We start from the raw sequence: 24564 nt of genomic DNA, 5'->3' as shown, positions 1-24564 counted from the left end.
TGACCTGGGAGATATTTTTTAAGTGCCCTTTCTCACTGTCCCTCTTCCCCTTTTCTTCCTTCCTTCCTTCCTTCCTATCCCCCAGTCATGTCTGTCCTATCTGTAACAACTGAAAATAAATTAAAATAAATAAATAATAACAAAGGTTGATCAAATGGACCAATATGGCAAGGCCGTGATGGTCCATTTGGTAAATTAAGTTAGTTGGGCATCTTTTTTGGCCTTCAGACAATAATTCTGATGGCTAAAAAACGAAACGGGACAACAACAAGAAAAGAAAGAAAGAAAGAAAAAAGTAATAAAAATGTATCTAAAACATATTTTAAGATGAATCTTTTTATGACTGAGTAAAAAAAAAAATGCTAAAATTCGAGTGCAGTGTTGAGTAAAATGGTTGTATTAAAATTTAATTGACCCTTTGAAATTATTTGTTGGAAGTCTTAAATCCCACTGAACAGGGGAAGAGAAAGAGACAGAGACACAAAGATAGCAACACAGAGGTAAATAAACATGGAGACAAGACACTGAGAATAAGACAGAAGGGGAAATGCCCAAAGTCTCATATCTCTGACAAGTTAAGTCACTTTTATTCATAAAAAAACCCAGAACTTAAATATAATTATAAACCACACATAAACATAATCATAGAACAATTAAAAGTAAAACATACCAAAAACACATCAAATGGAGAGTGAAGCAAATATTATTAATAACAACAAATGCACATATTAATAATATAAACCAAAATCCTTCAATAAAAAGGCTACAAACAGAAACAACAATTTGAAACAGCAATAAGAAAACAGTGAAAGTGACTACAGATATAGACCTTCCTAGGGAGGCCTGAAGTGCAAACATACCCTCTACACTCCCTTCATAAAACAGGGGACCATGATTACCACCATAGTTGGCCGGTCTGAAGGCACTGACCTCAACGTCCATACAGACCCACAACATACAGAGCCTTAAGTGACCGCAGGCAAATCTCATCCACCCCACCACCACAGTGATGGGCAAGTCTCCCTGCCCACTGTACAAAATGTGCTTCACAGACGTTGTTTCATGTTGTAAAGATTGTGCCTTAAAAAAATAGCCACAAGAAGTTTTAAAGAAATCTTTATTTCACTTTTAAGACACATAACCAACACCAACATACGAATCAACAGGATGAGCACATGCTGAAATTCAGTCTTCATGAAAATCAAGATTAAATCACAAAATGTTTGGTCTCATGTGTGTTTCTTTCCAGCTTTGACTCTGTGGAGTAAAACCTCTCCACTAAACAAAAAAATAAAACATCTCAGCAACTTTTTTGTCACCTCCACAGCTCAACACGATACAAATATCACATCAAATGAATGTAAATACGTGTTTCATCTTCATTACAGGTTTTAATGGAATATGCAACAAACAGAATTAGGGCTGTGACATATCATATGATCTGCAATAATACTGGTATAAATGTTTACAAAAAAGTGTGTTTAGAGGAACATCATGTGTTTGCATTCACCCCAATGAGTCAACCCCAGTCATGTCTCACAGCCAGAGCCATATGTCGGGCTCCAGTCACAGTTTGGTAGCTGAATGTTCGCAAAATATGCAAGAAAACTTTTCCCACTGAAAGTGAAAAAAGCAAACCTGTTACAACACTTTAAGCAAAAACACACTTGAGTACAACCGGGCTGTGAAGGCACGTGAGCAGGAGATACTAGCAGCAGTGATGTGCGACCCAAAGGTAAACAAATGATTCAACCATGCATCACTGGAGCACTCGCGAGTTACATTTCATATAACAGCAAGAGCAGTCAGTGGATGGAAATTACTGATGTGCTACACGGTGGAAAAGCAGGAGGTTAAAAAGCTCGACCCAAGATGAAACAAACCAGGTAGAATTTCTTTTCCTTATATGCAGAGGTGGAAAGAGTACTAAAATATTTTACTCAAGTAAAAGTACTATTACTTTGCTGAAATTTTACTCAAGTACAAGTAAAATTACCTGTCTAAAAATGTACTCAAGTAAAAGTAAAAAGTAGCTCATTTAAAATGTACTCAGAGTAAAAGTTACATAGTTACTTTTCTGTCAGCAGGAGGACAGCCGCTTCTGAGTAGTGCAAAAAAGGACAGTGGGATATAAATCTCAAAGTAGTTCTTTTTTAGTGAAAAGAAAAACTTTACAAATTAAAGTGCAGTGGCAGTTAAACTGCAAGTCTATACATGAAAATGGATAATGGTCACCAAACCAATCAACCAAACCAAACCGTCAGGTATCACAGTGTTTTCAATACAAAACCATATCATTCTTTCACATGAGAATGTGTTCTAAACTGTCAAATAAGAGAACAAGTACTGAACTGAACGGCAGCTGCTTTAAAAATGTTTTTGAATTTTTTAAACTTGGCCCTGCCCTACTGTACCTCTAGATTAAAGTTCCTTTGTATCCATCCTAGAGTGTTACTCTCTGAACTTCCTGTTAATTTTGAGGAGCAGTTGATTTTCAGAGTTAGTAGAGTTCATCCTTGCTCACTTTGCAGTGAACAGTAGTCCAGCACAGCTAAAGAGACGCTCGAAGGCAGCTGAGGCAGGCAGGCCAGTGTTAAGTTTGAGAGAAAGTTTTTTGATGTCCCTAATAAGACATCAATGCATTACATAGCTACCGCTGGTAAATTATACCAATATAGCTCGTGGGTTTTTTTTATTGGACAGTAACAGGCTAGTTAACGGGAGGTTGCAAGTGCTAATTAACAAGTAACAGAAGTCAGCTGTCTTTGACTAATCTAAGGTAAGTGAGCGCTCTGTTATTCTTTTGCCTGCAGTGTGAACATATGTGGGTTAAGTAAGAAAGTAGCCGCTTCTGTCTTGAATTTAACTATTTTTTTAAATAAATTCTTATTATTAACAAACAGGAAAAACGTAGGTAAACACATTTTCTTTTGGCAATTTACCAACCCAGTAAAAAAAATGTAAGTTGCGTGGACAACAACGTGCCCGATTACAGCAAGTTGCTAGTACCAACCAACGTTATCTGTGTTCTTCACAGATGTCTTAACTTAATGTGATTAATTTGAACACAGCCTTTTTGCTACCATAACGGTACGAGTTGTATTTAACTTACCTCCACATGCTTGCGCAGGTTTGATGTGGAATTTTTAAAAGCTGCTAACTCGGTCTCTCTGGGCAAACACAGCTTACACTGCATAATAAAGCTGTTGCCTTTCTTGCACTTGAAGCCGAAATGGTCCCTTAAATACGGCCAGGGGTTCACATCCGTTTCTTCGAGTTCAGGGTCAGCAGAATTCGACGGGGCTTCTTTTTTCACTGGATCCATAACACCGATGTCAGACTCCATCTTTAACGTGACCTTAGCGCCAATTTGTTCTACTACCCATCATTCCCTGCAGTATTTCCGAAGTGCAATGGTTTTTTTAATTTACTCAGTAACGGGTGTGATTGAAAACGTAGCGAACTACAATACTTTTTAAAAAATATACTTAAGTAAAAGTAAAATTACAGACTTGAAAAATGACTTTAAAAAGTACAAATACACAAAAAAACTACTCAATTACAGTAACGCAAGTAAATGTAATTCGTTACTTTCCACCTCTGCTTATATGACAGAATTGTGCAGGCTCCGCATTACAAGGTTATTTTGGATATTAAGCTAGAGTGTAAGCACTTGTAATACACTTTTCTTAAAACTTCCAGGAAAAACACCCCTGAGGATACTTATGTGCTCATATTTCATGTATGCCGTGTCACTAACATTGCACTATAATGTTGTTCATAGAGTATTTAAAGGTAGAATGGGAGGCAGAGCCTTCAGCTTTTAAGATTAGACTTAAAACTTTCCTTGTTGCAGATGGGGGTCCCTCCCTGAGCCTGGTTCTGCTGGAGGTTTCTTCCTGTTAAAAAGGAGTTTTTCCTTCCCACTGTCGCCAAAACGCTTGCTAATAGGGGGTCATATGACTGTTTGGGTTTTCTCTGTTTTCATTGTATTATTGTTGGGTCTTTACCTTACAATATCAAGCACCTTGAGGTGGCCACATTTTCACACTTTGAATTAGCTAAGCTGTCATCAGTGACAGCAGCTCACTGGAAGAGAAAGATGGAAAATCCATCATTTACTTACACATATAAATGCTGCTGCCTGCCGAGCTGATAAAATGTACATTATTTTTTTTAAATGTAAGTTTCTTGAAATATTATTTTGAGGCTATATCTCCCACCCCTACATACAATAAACAATACAGAGTTTTTTAAGGAAGGAGGTCATCTGATCTGCTCTGATCTGGCTTCTCAGTGGACTGCTTCATCTGACAGTTCTCCCACTTTTAACTAGTGTGAATCCTCATGTGTCTTTGTAACTGTATCCTCTGAATGAAGCTTTTCACCTGTGTGGATTCTCATGTGAGTTTTCAAGTTTATCATCAGGCTGAATCTTTTTCCGCAGGTGCTGCAAGAATGTGGCTTCTCACCTGTGTGAACCCTCATATGTCTCGTTAGTTTGGATCTGTACTCAAAGGTTTTTCCACAAATCTCACATTTCACAAACTTTTTACTTGTGTCAGTTTTACGCTGACTCTCTGACACAGGAAAGTTGTCTTGCTGATCTCTGCTCTCTGGTTCAGGAGAGCTGGAAGAAAGGAGATGTTCACTGTCCAGCTCTGGCTCACTTTCCTCATAAGTAGGAGCCACCATGAAGATAATAATGCCTTCAGTCTCCTGCTTCACTACAAGCTGATCTACGTCCTGACTGGTGCAAGGTTCCTCCTCTTCCTCTTTTATCTGTGGAAGCTCCGGATCCTCCTGGTCGAGGCTGAAGTTTCTCTCCTGGTCCCCAAAAACCAGTTCCTCCTCACATTCATGCTGTTGTGGGAAAGCTGAGGTGACAAATGGACAAAATTACTTGTCTTAGATAAATATAGAAGTATAACAAGAATGACTACTCGGCAGTGGTGTCTACAGCTGTCCATTTCCAACTCTACAACAGAGTTTAATCAAAATATCATCCGAAATATCATCATATCATTTACCCAGACCTGGAAACTGTTAAAATAAGATTTCATGCACTCACTTCTAACACGTTAGTAAATTTCTATGCACCAATCACAGTTTGTCCACCAATTACTGTTGGAAACATGTTTATGTAAATGATAAGACAAACATCAGACAGAAGGGGAAATTTAAAAGTAGGATTAAAATATGGGGATAAAAAGCAGCGAAGCTCTCAGAAAACCTCGACTAACAATCAGCTGAGTTTATTTAAACACTGGCCTTGAAGAACTCTGATGTGTTTCCAAAATATCTTTATTGAATGAATTAAAGTCATATTAATTTTTAGGTAAGACCACTACGGTTTTACATACCCCTGCTGTGTAAGTTCATTTCAGGTTTCCAGATGTTATCCAGCTGTCTGAGCTGCTCTTCTTCAGTCCAGATGAGGCCTTCATCCTCCTGTTTGAGTACAATCTTTTCTACGTCATCGCTGATGCAGAGTTCCTCCTCTTCCTCTTTGATCTGTGGACGATCTGGGCCCTCCTGGTCCAGACTCGAGTTCCTCTCCTGGTTGGAGACCTGCTGGTCATACAGGCCCTCCTCTTCCTCACACTTCATGTTAGGGGGAGATCTTGAGGAACAAAGGGTCACTGAGGAAAAAGGTTAATAATGTGATGACAGGAAAACACATCTGAGCAAATATAGTCCACTCTGAGCATGTCCTCATATGTGAGTGAAATTTAAACTGTACAAATGTGAAAAATGAAAGTGTAAGTTACTCTCGAGCTCTGATACTCTTATTAGGAAAGTTCAGAGTACAAATCATTCAGGTAGCTGCTGCCAGCTTCACGCTGCAAGTAAATGTTTGTCATTGTTGTAGATTAAACTGAAAATCTCACAGTGCCATAGCAGATAAGTACCAGTCAGGTTTCACAGCCAGTCATTGCACAGAATCAACCCAACTAAAGTCATCAGTGATCTGAAGATTATTAGGGACTCAGAGTTTCAGTCTTAGTTCTATTTGATCTCATTGCTGCCTTTGATACTGTTGATCATGACATTTTAAATCAAAGGTTTCATCATTTAGTTGGTTTAACTGGACAGTTCTCAATTGGCTCTCGACCTTTGACCCAGTTAAACCTCTCAGGTCATCAGGTTCAGATCTGTTAACTGTTCCCAAAATCAGATGTAAGTGTGCTAAGAGTGTGTTCAGTTACTGTGCTCCTGTTCTTTGGAGCATGCAGCCATAGTTTGCCTGCTGTGGCTGCATTCAAAACTAACAACTATGTTTCCATGCTTTGTGAATAACACTGACATCTGTGAGATTTGAGCTGATTTAGTTCGAGTTAAGACTGTTTATTAGAACATTACAAAGTTATTTTAAAAACTTCATCATTTTCTTGAACCCAAATATAATTCAGTTGAAAAATATACATTTTAACATGAGGTGAGGATGGTGGGGGAGGCACGATGGTCTTGTAGGGTTAGACCCTGATTAAGGGGTATTTTTGAAAGTAAAGCCCATCTCTCAAAGTCCCTGCCGGCCTGCCTCCACCTCGGGAAGCCTGTGGGTGCAGACGGACGTGAGGAGCACCACAGGCGGCAGAGGACTGTCTGTAGCCCCGGAGTGAGGGTCAGAGAGCCGAAGCAGACAGCGAACTGTGGCACAGTGCAGAAAACAGAAGCTTTCCCTCCCTGCCTCCTTTATCTTAATCTTCTAAATAAATCTTCTATAAAGGCACTTTCTCTCGGTCTCAAGGTTTGTTTAATGCTAAAAGTTCACCGTAAAAAAGAGACGCACTTGTGTGATTGGCCGCTCCCTGATTTCAGTATGTTAGCCTACAAGCTGAGCTCTGATCAGGTCCTACATGAGTTGTATTCTTGTGTTAGTCCACTGAGACCATCGCAGTTTTACCTGTTATGCGTAACTTTATCTCGGGTTTCCGGCTGATATCCAGCAGTCTCTGCTGAAGGTTGATCTCATACTGGACGATCAGACGTTCTGTTAACCTCAGAGCAGATTTCTTCTGCAGCAGTCAGCCGGTCTCTCCACTATTGCTTCTAAACGAACAATAAAAAAATGTAATTATAGAAAAACACTTCTGAGAAGATAAAGTTTTAGTTAAAGTCTGTAATGAGGGCATGTTGCTCACATTTGCAGGTGAAATTAAAAGTGTGTAAAAATGAAGTTATTTGTGCACTCTGATGCAAATGAGAACTTGAGTTCTGACATTTTTCAGCAACATTAAGAGTAAAAAAAACCTTTCAAACAAAAAAGAACTCACTTATTACTGACTGACTGATGATCTATTTTGGAGTTGATCTCGAAACTGATCTACATCTTGATATTTTTCAAAATAATCTTCACTATTGGGGGTGGCTGTAGCTCAGGCGGTAGAGCAGATCATCTACTGATCGGTTCGATTCCCGGCTTCACCTAGTCTGCATTTCAAATATCCTTGGGCAAGATACTAACTCCAAGTTGCCTCAAGTTGCTCTTTGATCTGTGGAATGTGTGTCTGAATGTTGGTAGAAAGCACTAAGAAAAATGTGCTTGTGCGAATGGGAGTGAGTGGGTGAATGCACAAGTTTTGTAAAGCGCTTTGAGTGCTCAAGATTGAGTAGAAAAGCGCTATATAAGAACCAGTCCATTTAAAACTCCCTGTCATGTTTTCACGAATACACATTAAATAGATCTGACTGATACAAACTGTAGGTTTAATATTAATGTTAACACTTCAGAAAAGCCATTACAGTTTTACCGCTGGTCTGTAAATCTTTCTCAGGTTTCCAGATGTTATGCAGCTGTCTGAGCCGCTCTTCCCCGCTCCAGACGACGATGCCTTCATCCTCGTGTTTCACTACAAGCTGTTCTCCCTCTTGACTGATGCAGAGTTCCTCCTGTTCCTCTTTGATCTGTGGGGGATCTGTGTCCTCCTGGTCCAGATTGAAGTTCCTCTCCTGCTTCCAGACCTGCTGGCCAGCCAGATCTTCCTCCTCCTTACACTTCATGTTGATGTGGGACTTGAGGAACAAAGTAAAAAGAAAAAGATTAGACAGGTAAAGGTGCAGCCTCAGTCAGCAGGGCTGTACACTGTGAGCATGTTGCTCACATATGTGAGAGAGGTTTGTACAAATGTTTCAGAAGCACCATGTGACTCCCTCTCTTTGTTGGAAAGTCTTATTAATTCACTTTATAACTATTACTTTGAAGATAAATTTCTACCATCACAAAAATATTATGACCTCTTTAAAAACAAACAACGGCAACTACATGACTTAAATTCCATGTTTAGATGAAGGTAATGGTCAATGCCTTTTGACAGGGGAAAAACCTCCACACAGAAGAATCTTACTTGGCTGAATCATAAATTATTCACCATGATTAAAACTGCAGATGAGCAATAATCTGCATTTTATTTTAGCCAAAGAGGAATGTTTCTGTTTGTCTGTGATCTGACTTTTTCTGCTGGGTCCAAATTTCATTTTATCCTGTGTAAGTTTGTTTCTCTTCCTGTTAACTAGCAAAGTCAAAATCACCTTGATTCATTTAACTTGAATTCAATTATAAATGTAATCATTTTATTGAACAATTAATTTCATTTCAATGAAAAACAATTACTTAAAAGAAAGAGATTAAGTTGGAGAGAGACATGTGGCCATCTTTTAGTGAGTTAGACCCTGATTAAGGGGTATTTTTAAAAGTAAAGCCCATCTCTCAAAGTCCCTGCCGGCCTGCCTCCACCTCGGGAAGTCTGTGGGTGCAGACGGAGGTGAGGAGCACCACAGGCGGCAGAGAACTGTCTGTAGCCCCGGAGTGAGGCGTCGTGAACCGAAGCAGACAGCGAACTGTGGCACAGTGCAGAAAACCGAAGCTTTCCCTCCCTGTTTGGTTTTGATGTGTCTCATGAAAGTCTATTGTTAAAAGTTGACCTTTAAAAAAAACGGACGCACTTGTTTGATTAGCTGCTCTCTGATTTTAGCCTGTTAGCTTACAGACTGAGCTCAGATCGTTCCTGTGTTAGTTCATTGAGAACATCACAGTTTTACATACCTGCTGCGTGACTTCATCTCGGGTCTCCGGCTGATATACAGCAGTCTGAGCCAGTGGCGGATCTCATCATCCTGGACGACTGTTTTTAATGTTTTTAACCACGGAGATTTCTTCTGCATCATCAGTCTCTCATTGTTAAACTCTCCCAGAAACTGAAGACAGTTGTGCCATTTCCGCGCTTCTTCTTCTTCTATTGAGTAGACGGCAGACTACACATGTCCAAGGGTAATACTGTCCTCCTCAGGCCATTGGCATCAAGTCAAAGCCTTAAAGTCTGGTACTTTGCGCATGGTCATTTTTTACGAACAGCAGAATCACAAGACAAAGCGTGCCAATGTTTATACTTTTCACTGTGACTGCCAAATAGATGAAAAAGTAGATGTTAAAAAACAACTTATAGTTTTGTCATTGGGCTGGTAGAAAGCTATGAGTTTCTGTCCCTTTGTCTGACCTTAGAGACTTATTTTAAAAGGAAACATTACAATCCTTTAAAGCAAGTATTTTCACCTCTGTTCCCCCCTCTGTACTTAGCTTTTTTGTTGTCATGTCAGTAATTGTCCAGTTGATGGCTCCCTTGGATCACAAGCCTGTCTCATGAGTCCAAGTGAATATATTCTTAATAAACAGCTTTGAAGAATTTGTGACCAACTTTGTTTAATTCGGAACATCATCATCATGAGTCAAACTCACTCTTGGATCTACAAAATATTTAACAAAAACAAACATCACTGAATCATAAGGTATTTGCTCCAACTCTTAGTCCAGAAACACATGAGTGAACTAGATCAGCTGCTCCTCCAGTTCAGCTGTGGATTTATATCATTATTTATATTTGTAAAGTGGATATGCAGTTTTTCAGTACTAATATAAGCATTTTATATCATTGCTTTATTGACAGATGTTTGGTGTTCAAGGTCAGGCATCAGTTTGAAAAAAACAAACAAACACACTGAGTTGAACTTGAACTTCCTACTGACAAAAACTAAAATTGGTGCAAAAATAACCAGAAACATATAAGAAGCATCCTGGAGGTGCTGCAGACAAGATAGGACCAATAACATGTCAACAGGAAATCCTTTTTACTAATTTGTTTATTTCTTTTTAGATTTTTACTCTCCATTTTAAGCCATGATGTTTGCTGATACTGTGTTCCTACTGTTTGTTCTCATTAATAGTTCTGTTTTTAACATTCTGTGCTGAAGCTGGAGGAAATGTTTCTACAGTGTCAGATGATACAGCTCCAAACTAAATAAGTGACTAACTAACGATGCTTTAATACACTTTACTATAAATTATGATATAGTGCACTTTCTTAAAATTTCTTATTGCTCTGTAATTAATTGTTTTCTTTATAAATGTACAAATGAGAATAAAATCTGTGTGATAAAGGAAGGTCTGTAGACTTCTCTGTTAAGATCAGTGAAGAGAAACAACAACATACAAATACCTAAGAAAAATATTCAGTAAACATTTAGAAGATAGAGAAGTTTATGTTGTCATGTGGAGAAATTTTTCAAATAAAAATATCCATAAGCATTGATAGTCTCCATGGCTGAACAGACACAGGAAAGAGCTCCACCTATAAAACGTAAAAACATCAAGACAACATGTTGAAGATGTCGAGGTACTGCCCATAATGTTTGACTGACATCTGATTTATGTGCAGCACATAAATACCACAATAATGATGGAGAGAAACTAAAAGGGAACTAAAATACAGATTTAAACTTACAACAATATGAAAGACTTCAGTCTATTTCACTTTAATCAACTCAGCAGTGTCTCCATAGTAAATCAACAGTCCAGCATAGAGCGGCTGAGTGAATGTGGTCTGGACTCTGTGGAGGAGAGTCATGGTTTCAGAGACGCTGTAGAAGGACAAAATACCTGCTCTGTGATCCAGGTACACTCCTACTCTGGAGGAACGAGGACCTGAGACATGAGTTTGGATGTTGTTGTACCGAAATGTAAAACTGTTGTTGTTACAATTTAATGACCAAGATTTGTCATTACGTCCAAAAACACATTCACCTCCTTTTCTGCTGATATTCTTGTATGCGACTGCTACATAAACTCCTCCCCCTCTCCACTCCACCTCCCAGTAACAACGTCCAGTCAGACTCTCTCTACTCAGGACCTGAGACCTGTCAGTGAATTTGTCTGGATGATCAGAATAAGACTGTTGTTGATTCATACATGTTGCTTTTCTGTTCCCCTCTGATAATAACAGCTGTGTGTTTGCTGTGTTTGGATCCAGTGTGATTTCACATGAATATTTTAAGAATCCAGCTCTGGTCTTTGGCTCTGGTGGATCTGACAGTAAAACATCCACTTCAGTGACTGTCAGTGAGATCTTTGTCCATTCCTCTCTCAGAATGTCCTGTAGTTTATCTCTGACCTCTGACACAGCTGCTGTCACATCCTCAAAGTAGCTCAGAGGACGGATATTGATGCTGGATGAGTCTGTAGACTCACTGAGTGCTGACAGTGAGGGGTAGTTGTGTAGAAACTGGATGTGATCCTCTGTGTGTGAGAGCTGCTTCAGCTCAGCATCTTTCCTCTTCAGCTCAGTGATCTCCTGCTCCAGCTTCTCCTGAAGCTCTTTGACTCGACTCACTTCAGTTTCCTGCTGGGATCTGATCTGCTGCTTCACATCAGAGCTTCTTTTCTGGATGAGATGGATCAGCTCAGTGAAGATCTTCTCACTGTGCTCCACTGTTTGATCAGCAGACTGATTGATGGCCTCCACCTCCTGTTGAAGCAGCTTCACATCTTTCTCTCTGTCCTGGATTCTCTGCTGGATGTTTTGTCGACTCACCTCCAGCTCTCTCTGCCTCTCAGTCCTTTCTGCTGCAGCTGAGACTGTGTCGTGGCCTTTATGTTCATCCACAGAGCAGAGATAACAGATACTCTGCTGATCAGTACGGCAGAACATCTTCATCACCTCATCATGACGAGAGCAGATCTTCTCCTGGAGCTTCTTGGAGGGCTCCACCAGCTTGTGTTTCTTGAATGTAGGTGAATCATAATGAGTCTGAAGGTGTTTCTCACAGTAAGATGCCAGACAGACTAAACAGGACTTGAAGGCTTTCATTTTTCTTCCAGTGCAGACATCACAGGCCACATCTTCAGGTCCAGCATAGCAGTGATCAGCAGGAGCAGCTTGGAGTCTAGTCTTCTTCAGCTGCTCCACTAAAACTGCTAACATGGTGTTTTTCACCAGGACAGGCCTCGCTGTGAAAGTCTGTCTGCACTGAGGGCAGCTGTAGATTTTCTTCTTTTCCTCTTCATCCCAGAAGCTTTCAATACAGTTCATGCAGTAGCTGTGTCCACAGGGAAGAGCCACCGGATTCTTCAGTAGATCCAAACAGATCGAACAAGAGAAGGTTTCTCGGTCCAGCTGAACACTTTTCTGCGCCATTTCACCCAACAGTGTCAGTGACTGTGTAAGTTTCACTTCCTCAGAACTGAAACTGCTCTGATCTAAACAACATAGGTTTCTGTAGCGAATGGGATCTGTCAGCTCTTATACGTCACCACATGTTGGTTGCACCCATCTTCAAACTGCAGATCAGAAGGGGAGGGAACAAGGGAACATGTGGACAGAGAGGAGGTGCTGAGTTAGAGAGCAGGAAGAGGGAGGGTTATCAGACACTAATTCAATCCTGGAACATGTGAGCCTGTGAGTTTTTCATTTAAAAATAGCACTGCTCAGCCTTTAAAGTTGTTAAATAAACGTAACATTTAAAAGACAATCTTTTTATGTAAATTAGTTTAAATTATCATTTTAGTCATTACAGGATATCAAATACTGCAGCTGAACTAAGAAATTGTTGTAGAAAAAAGCAATAAAAGGTCGTTCCCCCTCTGTCCCCTCCTGGTCACCTGTGCCTCAATTTTATGAGATGAGATGGATCAGCTCAGTGAAGATCTTCTCACTGTGCTCACTGTTTTATCAGCAGACTGATTTTATTCCACAACCTAGACATCCACATTACTCACACTCTCATAACACATACATATAGGGCCTTGGGATCGGGCATGTTATACGGTGTCCAGAGGACAGTCTTTGTATTCAACCTCACCTCTGGCGCCGGTGCCCACCTCTCAGTTTTAAATGCATGTAGACATTGAGGGTTCTCAGGAGGGGCCGTGCTGTACAGTACATGTACAGTGTCCATTTGTGTCTGTATCCAGGTTGGATGAGCGCCGAGTATTTGTATATGTGTGCATGAGGGTGGGAATGCATGTTTAGGTCTGTGTGCGCCTATTCGTCTGTGTCTATATGTCAGCTCGGGTCTTACACTCCACCCCCTTGGAACATCTCAGGCCCTCCAAGGTATGGAGGCTTATTTCCCCTCACCACACTCCCTGCTGGTGGCTGATGCCCTCAGACATCGGTGCGTTCTTGGTGTCCAGGGCTGGGCGCTCAGGTTTGTACCAGCTTACTCCCCGGTACGGCTGCTTGGTGGGGCCTGGTGCCTGTGGCTCGGTCGGGCCCCTTGCGGGGGCTCGATTCACTCTGGCACAGCTGACTGCCGGCAGAGCCCGCGTGTACGTCACTGCAGCCCCCTCTGGCTTCTGCTCTGTGGCTGTTGGGTGACCCCTCATCTGGGGTTCTCCTCAGCTCTTCCCAGGAAGGTGGCACGGTTGCCCCTCCGGTGGTCCTCTTTGGGCGCTCGCACTCTGGGGGCCTCTGGATGTCTGGGGCCTGGATCTCCTCCATGCCTGCTTCATGCCCTGGGGGACGAGGCTGTGGCTCCCCACACCAGCAGATCGTTACATGGAGAAGCCTTTTGAATAGACGAGCACTCATCCACACAGGTGTTCACACACACAAGCTACACCTTTCTTGGCTGCTACCTCAAACCACATTGTGCGATGTCAATCTTGCGTGCTGCACAATCACATTCAGTATTTAATATTTACTGTTATTTACACTTAGCTAGATTATTGCAATGGTGTTGTGTTATTATGTTGCTCTCTTTTTTGCTTGTTTTCTCTTATTTTCTTCTCTCAACAGGTGACCTGGGAGATATTTTTTAAGTGCCCTTTCTCACTGTCCCTCTTTCTTTCTTTCTTTCTTTCTTTCCTTCCTTCCTATCCCCCAGTCATGTCTGTCCAATCTGTAACAACTGAAAATAAATTAAAATAAATACAGTGGGGCAAAAAAGTATTTAGTCAGCCACCGATTGTGCAAGTTCCCCCACCTAAAATGATGACAGAGGTCAGTAATTTGCACCAGAGGTACACTTCAACTGTGAGAGACAGAATGTGAAAAAAAAAAATCCATGAATCCACATGGTAGGATTTGTAAAGAATTTATTCGTAAATCAGGGTGGCAAATAAGTATTTGGTCAATAACAAAAATACAACTCAATACTTTGTAACATAACCTTTGTTGGCAATAACAGAGGTCAAACGTTTACTATAGGTCTTTACCAGGTTTGCACACACAGTAGCTGGTATTTTGGCCCATTCCTCCATGCAGATCTTCTCGAGAGCAGTGATGTTTTGGGGCTGTCGCCGAGCAACACGGACTTTCAACTCCCGCCACAGATTTTCTATGGGGTTGAGGTCTGGAGACTGGCTAGGCCACTCCAGGACTTTCAAATGCTTCTTACGGAGCCACTCCTTTGTTGCCCGGGCGGTGTGTTTTAGATCATTGTCATGTTGGAAGACCCAGCCTCGTTTCATCTTCAAAGTTCTCACTGATGGAAGGAGGTTTTGGCTCAAAATCTCACGATACATGGCCCCATTCATTCTGTCCTTAACACGGATCAGTCGTCCTGTCCCCTTGGCAGAAAAACAGCCCCATAGCATGATGTTTCCACCCCCATGCTTCACAGTAGGTATGGTGTTCTTGGGATGCAACTCAGTATTCTTCGTCCTCCAATCACGACGAGTTGAGTTTATACCAAAAAGTTCTACTTTGGTTTCATCTGACCACATGACATTCTCCCAATCCTCTGCTGTATCATCCATGTGCTCTCTGGCAAACTTCAGACGGGCCTGGACTAGAGATGGCACGATACCACTTTTTTATGTCCGATACCGATACCGATATCATAAATTTGGATATCTGCCGATACCGATATGAATCCGATATAGTGTTTTTTAATCAACAAAACTGTTTTTTTAAAAATATCTTGCTGCATTTTGTATAAGTTCATACTCAAGTTTAAAACAACAACTACACTAAAGCTATTCTGTTATACCTGTATGCAAAAAAAAATATTTCATAGTTCAGCAATACTGATCAATCTAATAAACTTAAACCTACACCATCCTCCCTATTCTGGTATTTTAAAGAGTACTTAGCGTAAATATTAAGCAACCTAACTAATAGGGTTCCAACTCCCAGCAACAACAAAAATAAATAAAAAATAGGGAACCACCCCTCACACTCCACCTCATGATGCTTAATCAACGTAATCAACCTTAATTTGATGCAGTGTGAAAAAAAAATGCACAGAAATCAATTATTTTTCAAGAAATATTAAATAGATTCAACATCTTTCTTCAACAAAATTGCAGACTGCACAGATGGTACCTTCTCAAAGGAAAAAGTACTATAGCTTACTAGGGTATATATATTAGACTTAATAGTCACTATATACAGTAATTGACTTCTATTCATTTTACATCAAATTAAAACTTTGGGTGTCAGATAATTATTTATTAAAAGCTCGACATTTTAAATGAGAATAAGAAAGAAAAGTATGTCTTTGTGCCCCCTTTTCCCTGTTCATGCCCTATCGGCCCCCCTGGCTAAACTTTGCTAGATCCGCCCCTGCACAGTTACCAGCGTCAGCTACGTAGAAAAAGATCCTCGAGTAGAAAGAAATATTAAATAAATTCTAACAACAGCTTATCAAGCTTAAACGTGCTGCTGTTGTTCAGCCGCTGGTTTCCTCTTTCTGGTGCAAAGTGGGCCAAAAACAAACCAGAGACACGGACTCGCGACAGAAAAGCCGATCAGCTGATCGTTAAGCAGTTTCATGATTGAAGTAACAGCAAGAAGAGGCAGTCGCTTGTTAAGCTTAACGCAGGAATGCTTTACAAACATTCAGAGATGGACTTACACACTTGCTTTACTTCTCTCGGGGATAACTTTGTCGGAGATGAAATGCCGGGTTGCTAGCGAAGCTCCAAATGCTATCCAGACCACCCACAGGTCCCGCATGCCACAGCCGCTCTATCACGTGATGCATACTGCTCCGACGTGCTAACGTTCTGAGGTGAGTTACGGCGTGTTGCAAGTTTTGCGAGGTGCTTTCGTGATATTTAATGGATCGGATTACATTTTTTATTTTTCTCCGATATCCGATCCAGTAATTTAGGTCAGTATCGGACCGATACCGATACGTAATATCGGATCGGTCCAGCTCTAGCCTGGACATGCACTGGCTTCAGCAGCGGAACACGTCTGGCACTGCGGGATTTGATTCCCTGCCGTTGTAGTGTGTTACTGATGGTGACCTTTGTTACTTTGGTCCCAGCTCTCTGCAGGTCATTCACCAGGTCCCCCCGTGTGGTTCTGGGATCTTTGCTCACCGTTCTCATGATCATTTTGACCCCACGGGATGAGATCTTGCGTGGAGCCCCAGATCGTGGGAGATTATCAGTGGTCTTGTATGTCTTCCATTTTCTGATGATTGCTCCCACAGTTGATTTTTTCACACCAAGCTGCTTGCCTATTGTAGATTCACTCTTCCCAGTCTGGTGCAGGTCTACAATACTTTTCCTGGTGTCCTTCGAAAGCTCTTTGGTCTTGGCCATGGCGGAGTTTGGAGTCTGACTGTTTGAGGCTGTGGACAGGTGTCTTTTATACAGATGATGAGTTCAAACAGGTGCCATTCATACAGGTAACGAGTGGGGGACAGAAAAGCGTCTTACAGAAGACGTTACAGGTCTGTGAGAGCCAGAGATTTTCCTTGTTTGAGGTGACCAAATACTTATTTTCCACCCTGATTTACGAATAAATTCTTTACAAATCCTACCATGTGGATTCATGGATTTTTTTTTTTTTTTCACATTCTGTCTCTCACAGTTGAAGTGTACCTCTGGTGCAAATTACTGACCTCTGTCATCATTTTAAGTGGGGGAACTTGCACAATCGGTGGCTGACTAAATACTTTTTTGCCCCACTGTATAAATGCTGCTGCCTGCCGAGCTGATAAAATGTACATTATTTTTTTTAAATGTAAGTTTCTTGAAATATTATTTTGAGGCTATATCTCCCACCCCTACATACAATAAACAATACAGAGTTTTTTAAGGAAGGAGGTCATCTGATCTGCTCTGATCTGGCTTCTCAGTGGACTGCTTCATCTGACAGTTCTCCCACTTTTAACTAGTGTGAATCCTCATGTGTCTTTGTAACTGTATCCTCTGAATGAAGCTTTTCCCACAGGTGCTACATGAATGAGGCTTCTCACCTGTGTGAATTCTCATGTGAGTTTTCAAGTTTATCATCTGACTGAATCCCCTCCCACAGGTGCCGCAGGAGTGCAGCTTCTCGCCTGTGTGGCTTCTCTGGTGTCTCTCCAGTGTTGGTTTCTGACTGAAGCTTTTCCCGCAGGTGCTACAAGAATAAGGCTTCTCACCTGTGTGAACTGTCATGTGCTTTTTGAACGTTGATTGGTCTCTAAATTCTTTTCCGCAGATGCCACAAGAATACGGCTTCTCACCTGTGTGGATTCTCATGTGAGTTTTCAAGTTTATCATCAGGCTGAATCTTTTTCCGCAGGTGCTGCAAGAATGTGGCTTCTCACCTGTGTGAACCCTCATATGTCTCGTTAGTTTGGATCTGTACTCAAAGGTTTTTCCACAAATCTCACATTTCACAAACTTTTTACTTGTGTCAGTTTTACGCTGACTCTCTGACACAGGAAAGTTGTCTTGCTGATCTCTGCTCTCTGGTTCAGGAGAGCTGGAAGAAAGGAGATGTTCACTGTCCAGCTCTGGCTCACTTTCCTCATAAGTAGGAGCCACCATGAAGATAATAATGCCTTCAGTCTCCTGCTTCACTACAAGCTGATCTACGTCCTGACTGGTGCAAGGTTCCTCCTCTTCCTCTTTTATGTGTGGAAGCTCCGGATCCTCCTGGTCGAGGCTGAAGTTTCTCTCCTGGTCCCCAAAAACCAGTTCCTCCTCACATTCATGCTGTTGTGGGAAAGCTGAGGTGACAAATGGACAAAATTACTTGTCTTAGATTGTTACAGGAAAAATGATTCTATGTTTCTTTACCTTCTTTTAAATGTGCAAGCATGCCCTTTTGTCTATGGTTAGATTAGTTTAGAATTATCTTTTTAGACTTTCTCAGCAAAGACATACTGTTTTGGGACATATTGTTTTAGATTGTTTTATCTCTCACAGCCTTCTCCCAGCTCTCTGCTGACGAGACTAGCGCCACATATGGAGTTGTTTATTTTATTTGTTTTGTATTTTCTTATCCTGTTCTCACTGTCTTTCCTATAAAAAGTGCCCAGCCTCTGTACACGGTGTGAGTTGTTCTGAACAGCTTACCCGTGTGCACGTTAAAGCATAAAAAGTGATCTTGTCTCATTGTGTCTTTATTTCTCCTGGGTCTTTTACAGAGTTTTCCCCCAACATTTCTTGGTCCTTCGGAGCCGGAGCGCCTCCATCGTGTCCCATCTCCGTGACCAGTCCACGTTGCTCGCCTGTCGACAGCTCACATACTAGGTGTGTGATAAAAGACCAAGAGCGTTAAATTCGGGTCTTGGCCAACGTTCTTAGAAAGCGACCCACGGTGGTGGGGCCCGATCGAGGTGGACCAGACCCGGCGACACTGACCAGGTAGATACAGACACACTGACACAATCTTGCGTAAAAGCGCGTTTTGAATTCAGGGAATTTAAAATAGCGGAAGTGGCTCGTCGACTGGTAGCTCTGGGAGCTCGTCGACTCGTAGCATAGCTCGTCGGCTGGTAGCTCTGGGAGCTCGTCGACTCGTAGCTTTGGAGCTCTGGGTAGCTCCCCCAGCTGGGTCTAGACTGGGTCTAGGGAGTAAGTAGCTCTGGGAGCTCCCCTTATCTTAAGGGTTCCGGTCGCGCGCGCGTCGAAGCTGTGAATGTGAATGTGTGTGTGTATTGTTTTAATTAACGGAGCAAGCTGAATTTTCACGGTCCAATAAGAGACTGAGCTGCTCCTACTGTGTTTTTCTTTTACTGCTATTCACTGACGTGCTGGTGAGTTGAGAGAACGGTCGAGTTCCGTCTCGTAAAGTTCACACCGCTTTTGGAAATAGTCCGAAAGTAGAAGGGCGTGTGAGCAACCACTCTCGTCTCTAATACCAGCGAAGGTGATAGCAGCTGTATTGTGTATATATTACTTAAACACAAATAAGTAAATACATAAATAAGATGGGTAATCAAGCAAGTGAAATTAAAACTCACTCCTGCTGACGAGCAGTGGTGAGAAAAGAAAAGTCCAGACGCCGGACAAAAACAGTGTCTGTAAACTGAGAGATTTAAGAAAACAAAATATAAACAGTCGGAAGAACAGAACTCAACTGCCAGTTTAGTAAAACCAGAAGACGAGACACTGCAGTTCCCACAATCCTTTTAGTAAACCATCACTCATTCCTGCAGCCGCATCTGCAGCAACACCCATATCAGGAAGAACATAATAATCCCTTATTAAGTGAAAACTAGAGATCAAAGTAGGTTGAGTTAGTTTAAAAGGGTTGAAAACAGACCCCACTGAGTAGATATAAATATAAAAAGTACAAAATAAAGATGAACAAAGGGAAAGTTACAGTAGAAATTATCTTTAGAGTATTTGAAATTAATAATAGCAAGGATAACAACCTGTAAAGTGATATTAACATTGAAACACAGTTGGCATGATGACCATGCCCAGCATGTATAAAATGAATATAAAGCAAATAATTCACACGAAAATATTTTAATAACATAAATAAGGTATATTAAGGCTGTGTCACTGTTCAGCCAAGGACAGTGTGTGAAAAGGTAACTGTCTCCACCTTGGGAAAATGGTGATAACTGCAGATCACCTGAAGCCCTTGATGGATACAAAATAAAATATAAATAATATATTATAATAGAACTGCCTGGTGCGCCATGCAACAGAGAGAACAAATGTGACCGCAGATTGGATGAATTCAAAATTATCTGTTTGCTGAATAAGATGATCCTAACTATCAAATTGGCTCAGGAGTAGTATAGTGGTACACACTGATAAAATATAATATGCTATTACTGTTATATAAGACAAAGGATAATATTAACAATGACATAATATTAATATGAAGAGGCACCTTAATCGGTTATGATGTGAGGTGGATAATTGTTAAGCAGTAGTCTGCATCAAGCTTAAGGTTTGCTGAAACTCAGTGTAATGACATGTGAGATGAAGACAATACAGAGAATAACTAAACTAATGAAGTGCATAGAGGCACTTGACCAGCTTGAAACTTATCATTCTAGAATGACACATTGCTGAGATATAGAGCACACCTATAATAACAACCAATAAGCAAAACCCTGTAGACAACAGCTACAACTACAGGATTGAGAAGCTGAATTAAATATGTAGACACTGCTAAGCTGATGAGCATGTTCCACATTTTCTTTTCTTTTTATTTATTTGTTTCTTTTAGAGCAGAAGCTGCTATTCTGCCCAAAGAAAGACTCTAGGTCTGACCAACCGTTTCAGTCATGGGCAAAAAGATGTCAGTCAATAAAATTCTAAAAGATAATTTATTGACGAAAAATATATCAAGAGATAAAAGATAAAACAGTCCAGTGTCCCACTTATGAATTGTATAAAAACACAGTCCCAAGGCCAGAGCCAGCTATGCCACACGGCCAAGTTGCACCCCACATGTTGCCTTTAACAGGGTTAGAAGTTGTACTTGGAGACCCACCACCCTGCAAGCATATAGAAAAACCCATCCATCCCAAACATATCTGATTTCATCACATTACATACCTGCACAGAGAGACAAAACGAAACAGCAGTGTTTGTAGTGTGGGCTATAAGTAGACCAGTGTATCAGTGCAATCAAGTACACCTGCCTCTAATTAGTCCAACCTCATTCCAGCCATTGGCTCACCAAAAATGTGACAACCACAAAACCACTCCCAACCCAGTGGAACTTCACACAATAATATGGAGCTGAATTAACACAGACACATTAGTCTACCATGTTACAAGCTGCATGCTATTACAAGCCAACATATGCAGACTTCTGCCTTGTTCGGGTGGCAGCATTTTTCTTTTTTCTTTTGTGTCCTGACACGTTTATGTTTTTTGGTTTTGTTTGATTATTTTGTTGGTTTTGGAAACGAATTTAAACGAACTTGTGACAATATTTGAGAATCACAGTGACACATAGTGATTAGGCATATGATTGAAAAATGCCTAGGTTTAGAGCTGTGAGCTATGAGCTGTGAGCAATGCAAAGTTAAATATATATATATATTTGTATAAATGGGAAACAACCCTAACTTGAAAGTTTGAAATGTGTGAGATCCATGCATTGTTTGAAGAACTAGAAATTATCTAAAACTGCCTTAAGTGAAAATGTAGAGTTGCATCTATTCTCCCAAACCAGAAAAAAAAAAAAAAAAAAAAAGGAGAAGAAGCATTCTGTAACTTAGAAATAAGGCTGACGTGTTGACAACAGACTAAAACACTAATCCGTAGGTGGCTATCAGGAACAGAGAGGCGAGCAAAGTCACAAACACCAAGGCCGCAGACAGCCATGCAGAAACAGCAGATAACATAGAGACAACGCCTGCTAGAACCGTGGAGAGGAAGGTCACTTCCCACGAGATTGTAGGAGTAGAGGACAAATTAGTTGTAAAGTCAGCTTCAGGCCACACAACTGTACAACAATTAACTGCCCCTTTAGAACTAGTACACACAGCAAGTGGCCGCAGGTGCTTTATTAAATGCATATATGACCCGTCGTGTCCAGTAAATTTGCTAGGTAGAGACGCTCTGACAAAACTTAAGATAGCAGTCATGCCATTCTTTTCTGGTATTACACCTGAGTGCCAGAAAAAACCACTTTCTTCTTCATGTCCTGCACAGAGCGCTGAGCTGATAGCTGTGATACGCGAAAGCTAAATACACAAAGACAAACTAATAAACATACATACAGACAGCCAGTATGTTTTCTCTGCTGTGCATCATTTTGCAAAAATTTGGCATAACAGAGGAATGCTTACACCAACTGGAAAACCGGTTCACCATGCCAACCTCTTACAACGCCTACTGACTCTTTCATTACTACAGGCAACAATTTTGCTGACAGAGCAGCAAAATAGGCGGCACAAAAGACAAACATCACATTGATGGCAGTAAACACACATCAGATTCCACTGGATGTGTTGAAAAATGAACAAAAGCAGCAAGCACAGCAGAGCAGGCAAAATGGCTAAAACACGGTGCAGTTCTGACAAACGACTTAATGATGTGTTATGGCAAGCTAGTGTTGCCAAAAAAATTCCTCCACAAAATGGCGGCATTAGTGACTCATGGCTGTACGCATTTGTCAACGGGGGGACTGACCAGTATTGTCAACTCTCATTTCTACACTGTAAATTCTACACTGTAAATTTTGAAACCTCAGCAAAACAATTTGTCAGAACGTGCATGACGTGTCAAAAATATAATGCTCAGGGAAATCTGAGACCACACAATCCATATGGACTTTATTGAGCTAAATGAATGCCAAGGGTAAAAATACACCCTAGTGGTTATAGATGTATTCTCAAAGTGGCCAGAAATCTACCCAGTGAAAAAGGCAGATACAATTTCAGTAGCAAAATGTATGTCTAAGTTGTAGGAAAATAAAGAGATGATTGTAAATGACGAAGAATGTAATGATGTCTATCAAGTGTCTTGCAGATCACAGCCCGGTGACTGGGTTCTGATCAAAGTGCTCCAAAGGAAAAACTGGAGCTTGCAAAATAGCGGAACGACCATCTTGCATCCATCAGAGCCAGTAAGTGAAGCCATCTAAACACAGCTGACGGCAGGCTTGCCCACTTGTTGTGATCTCGCCCGGTGGAGGGGTCAGCTTTCCTGGCCGGGGGGTCTATTCGCGACAGGAGGGTGTGTCCCGTCGTCATGAGGTGGTGGCTCTTAATAACTGCAGCGGCCCTGACCATGGCCGGGCTCCTCATCTTTGCTTCCGTGAGGGACAATAAGTCACGCTATATGAAGAAAAGGCAGACACTGTATGACAAAGGAAAGTACACCAAGTTTCCCCATGGCTATGCCACTAATTTCTGGTGGCAGTTTATGAACACTACAGCTTACTTGAATAATAAAACTGACTGCTATGCAAATACATATACACTTTCTGCCCACCGAGGAACGAGAGGAAGTGTATGGACTGTTCACTCAACGAAACCTGTGCCAGTAACGCGACACTGATGAGCCTCAACTGTCGCTCCAACTACAGCTACCGAATGATACTACAAACAAAGACTCATTACCAGACAGGATGTGCACGGACGGCACCAAGCAGTAAAGGAACCAGAGTTTCGCATCTGAGGAGGAGTGAAATTCTTACAGAGCTTGATCCCCGGCATTGGAGTTGCCGAGGTGCGGGATCACGTGGAAATCAACCGATATGCTCTGCTACGACACATCAACTTAACTAAGGCCCTGGGAACGGCCTTAGCAGGAGAACAGCAGGCCATCAGAACGATGGTGCTGCAGAACAGACTGACACTAGACCTGCTAACAGCATCACAAGGAGGAGTTTGTAAGCTGATCGGGGAAACATGTTGCACTTTTATCCCTGATGGATACGAAACTGGAGGAGACATTTATGAAGCTTTGCAGAATTTGTCCATTCTGCAAAAATATGTCACTGACCACACATCTGGAGCAGCTACACCGCCATGTCTAAGAGTAATGATTTCAAAGATGATAACAACTACAATGACTGCTTATGTTGCCGTGCCTGAAGAAGAACAGCATCCCGTTGCAATTCTGTTAGAGGAGAACTTGTAATAACTGCTAATGAATGACGTGGTGATTAAAAATGACTTCTGCCTTTTTCAAGTGATCATGCACTGATTAACACATTAGTAGTTTATGCAGGTACAATATAAGGTTTTCATCCTTTTATTTTTTGAAGTTTTCATTTTACATATTAGGTTTTCATCATTTTTAAATACAAAGTTTTCATTTTAGTTTTCATCCTTTTATTTATTTATTTTTTTTGTAGTTTAGTTTTATTATTTTTTCTTGTTTATTCCACTTGTTATTTCATTTACTATGATTTTCTTTTTCTTTTTCTTCTTATTATTTTATTTTGTTTTATTCTTTAGACCAAATGATTTCCATTTCTGCTATGCTGACATTTTGAAAATTTAAAAATTGCTTAAGATACTTAATAAATAACCTTCACAGACAATTGTTGTATACATTTAAAATAAGTTAAAACAGGAGGGAATGTTACAGGAAAAATGATTCTATGTTTCTTTACCTTCTTTTAAATGTGCAAG

The 24564-nt window shown here is 41.0% G+C and overlaps 2 protein-coding genes across 2 annotated transcripts in view; both read right to left on the bottom strand.

Annotated features, from left to right (window-relative positions):
- Nucleotides 1–1100: 1100 nt before the first annotated feature.
- LOC112431537 (uncharacterized) overlaps nt 1101–24564 on the bottom strand; it is a 28454-nt gene continuing 4990 nt past the window's right edge. The window contains exons 5-9 of the mRNA XM_076876990.1: nt 17404–18228; nt 9737–9744; nt 7755–8016; nt 5364–5642; nt 1101–4877 (exon numbers count right to left, since the gene is read on the bottom strand). Of these exons, the coding sequence (XP_076733105.1) occupies nt 4333–4877; nt 5364–5642; nt 7755–8016; nt 9737–9744; nt 17404–18228 (1919 nt within the window). The 3' untranslated portion in view covers nt 1101–4332. The remainder of the gene's footprint in view (nt 4878–5363; nt 5643–7754; nt 8017–9736; nt 9745–17403; nt 18229–24564) is intronic.
- Nucleotides 9684–12585, bottom strand: LOC112431832 (tripartite motif-containing protein 16). The gene has a single exon (XM_024800556.2). It carries the CDS (start codon nt 12465–12467, stop codon nt 10800–10802), a length of 1668 nt encoding a protein of 555 aa, XP_024656324.2. The 5' UTR covers nt 12468–12585; the 3' UTR covers nt 9684–10799.

The sequence above is a fragment of the Maylandia zebra genome, linkage group LG18, assembly GCF_041146795.1.
Source record: "Maylandia zebra isolate NMK-2024a linkage group LG18, Mzebra_GT3a, whole genome shotgun sequence".
In the NCBI taxonomy this organism is placed as follows: Eukaryota; Metazoa; Chordata; class Actinopteri; order Cichliformes; family Cichlidae; genus Maylandia; species Maylandia zebra.
The sequence above is the reverse complement of the archived record's forward strand: the minus strand, read 5'-3'. Positions and strand labels throughout refer to the sequence as shown.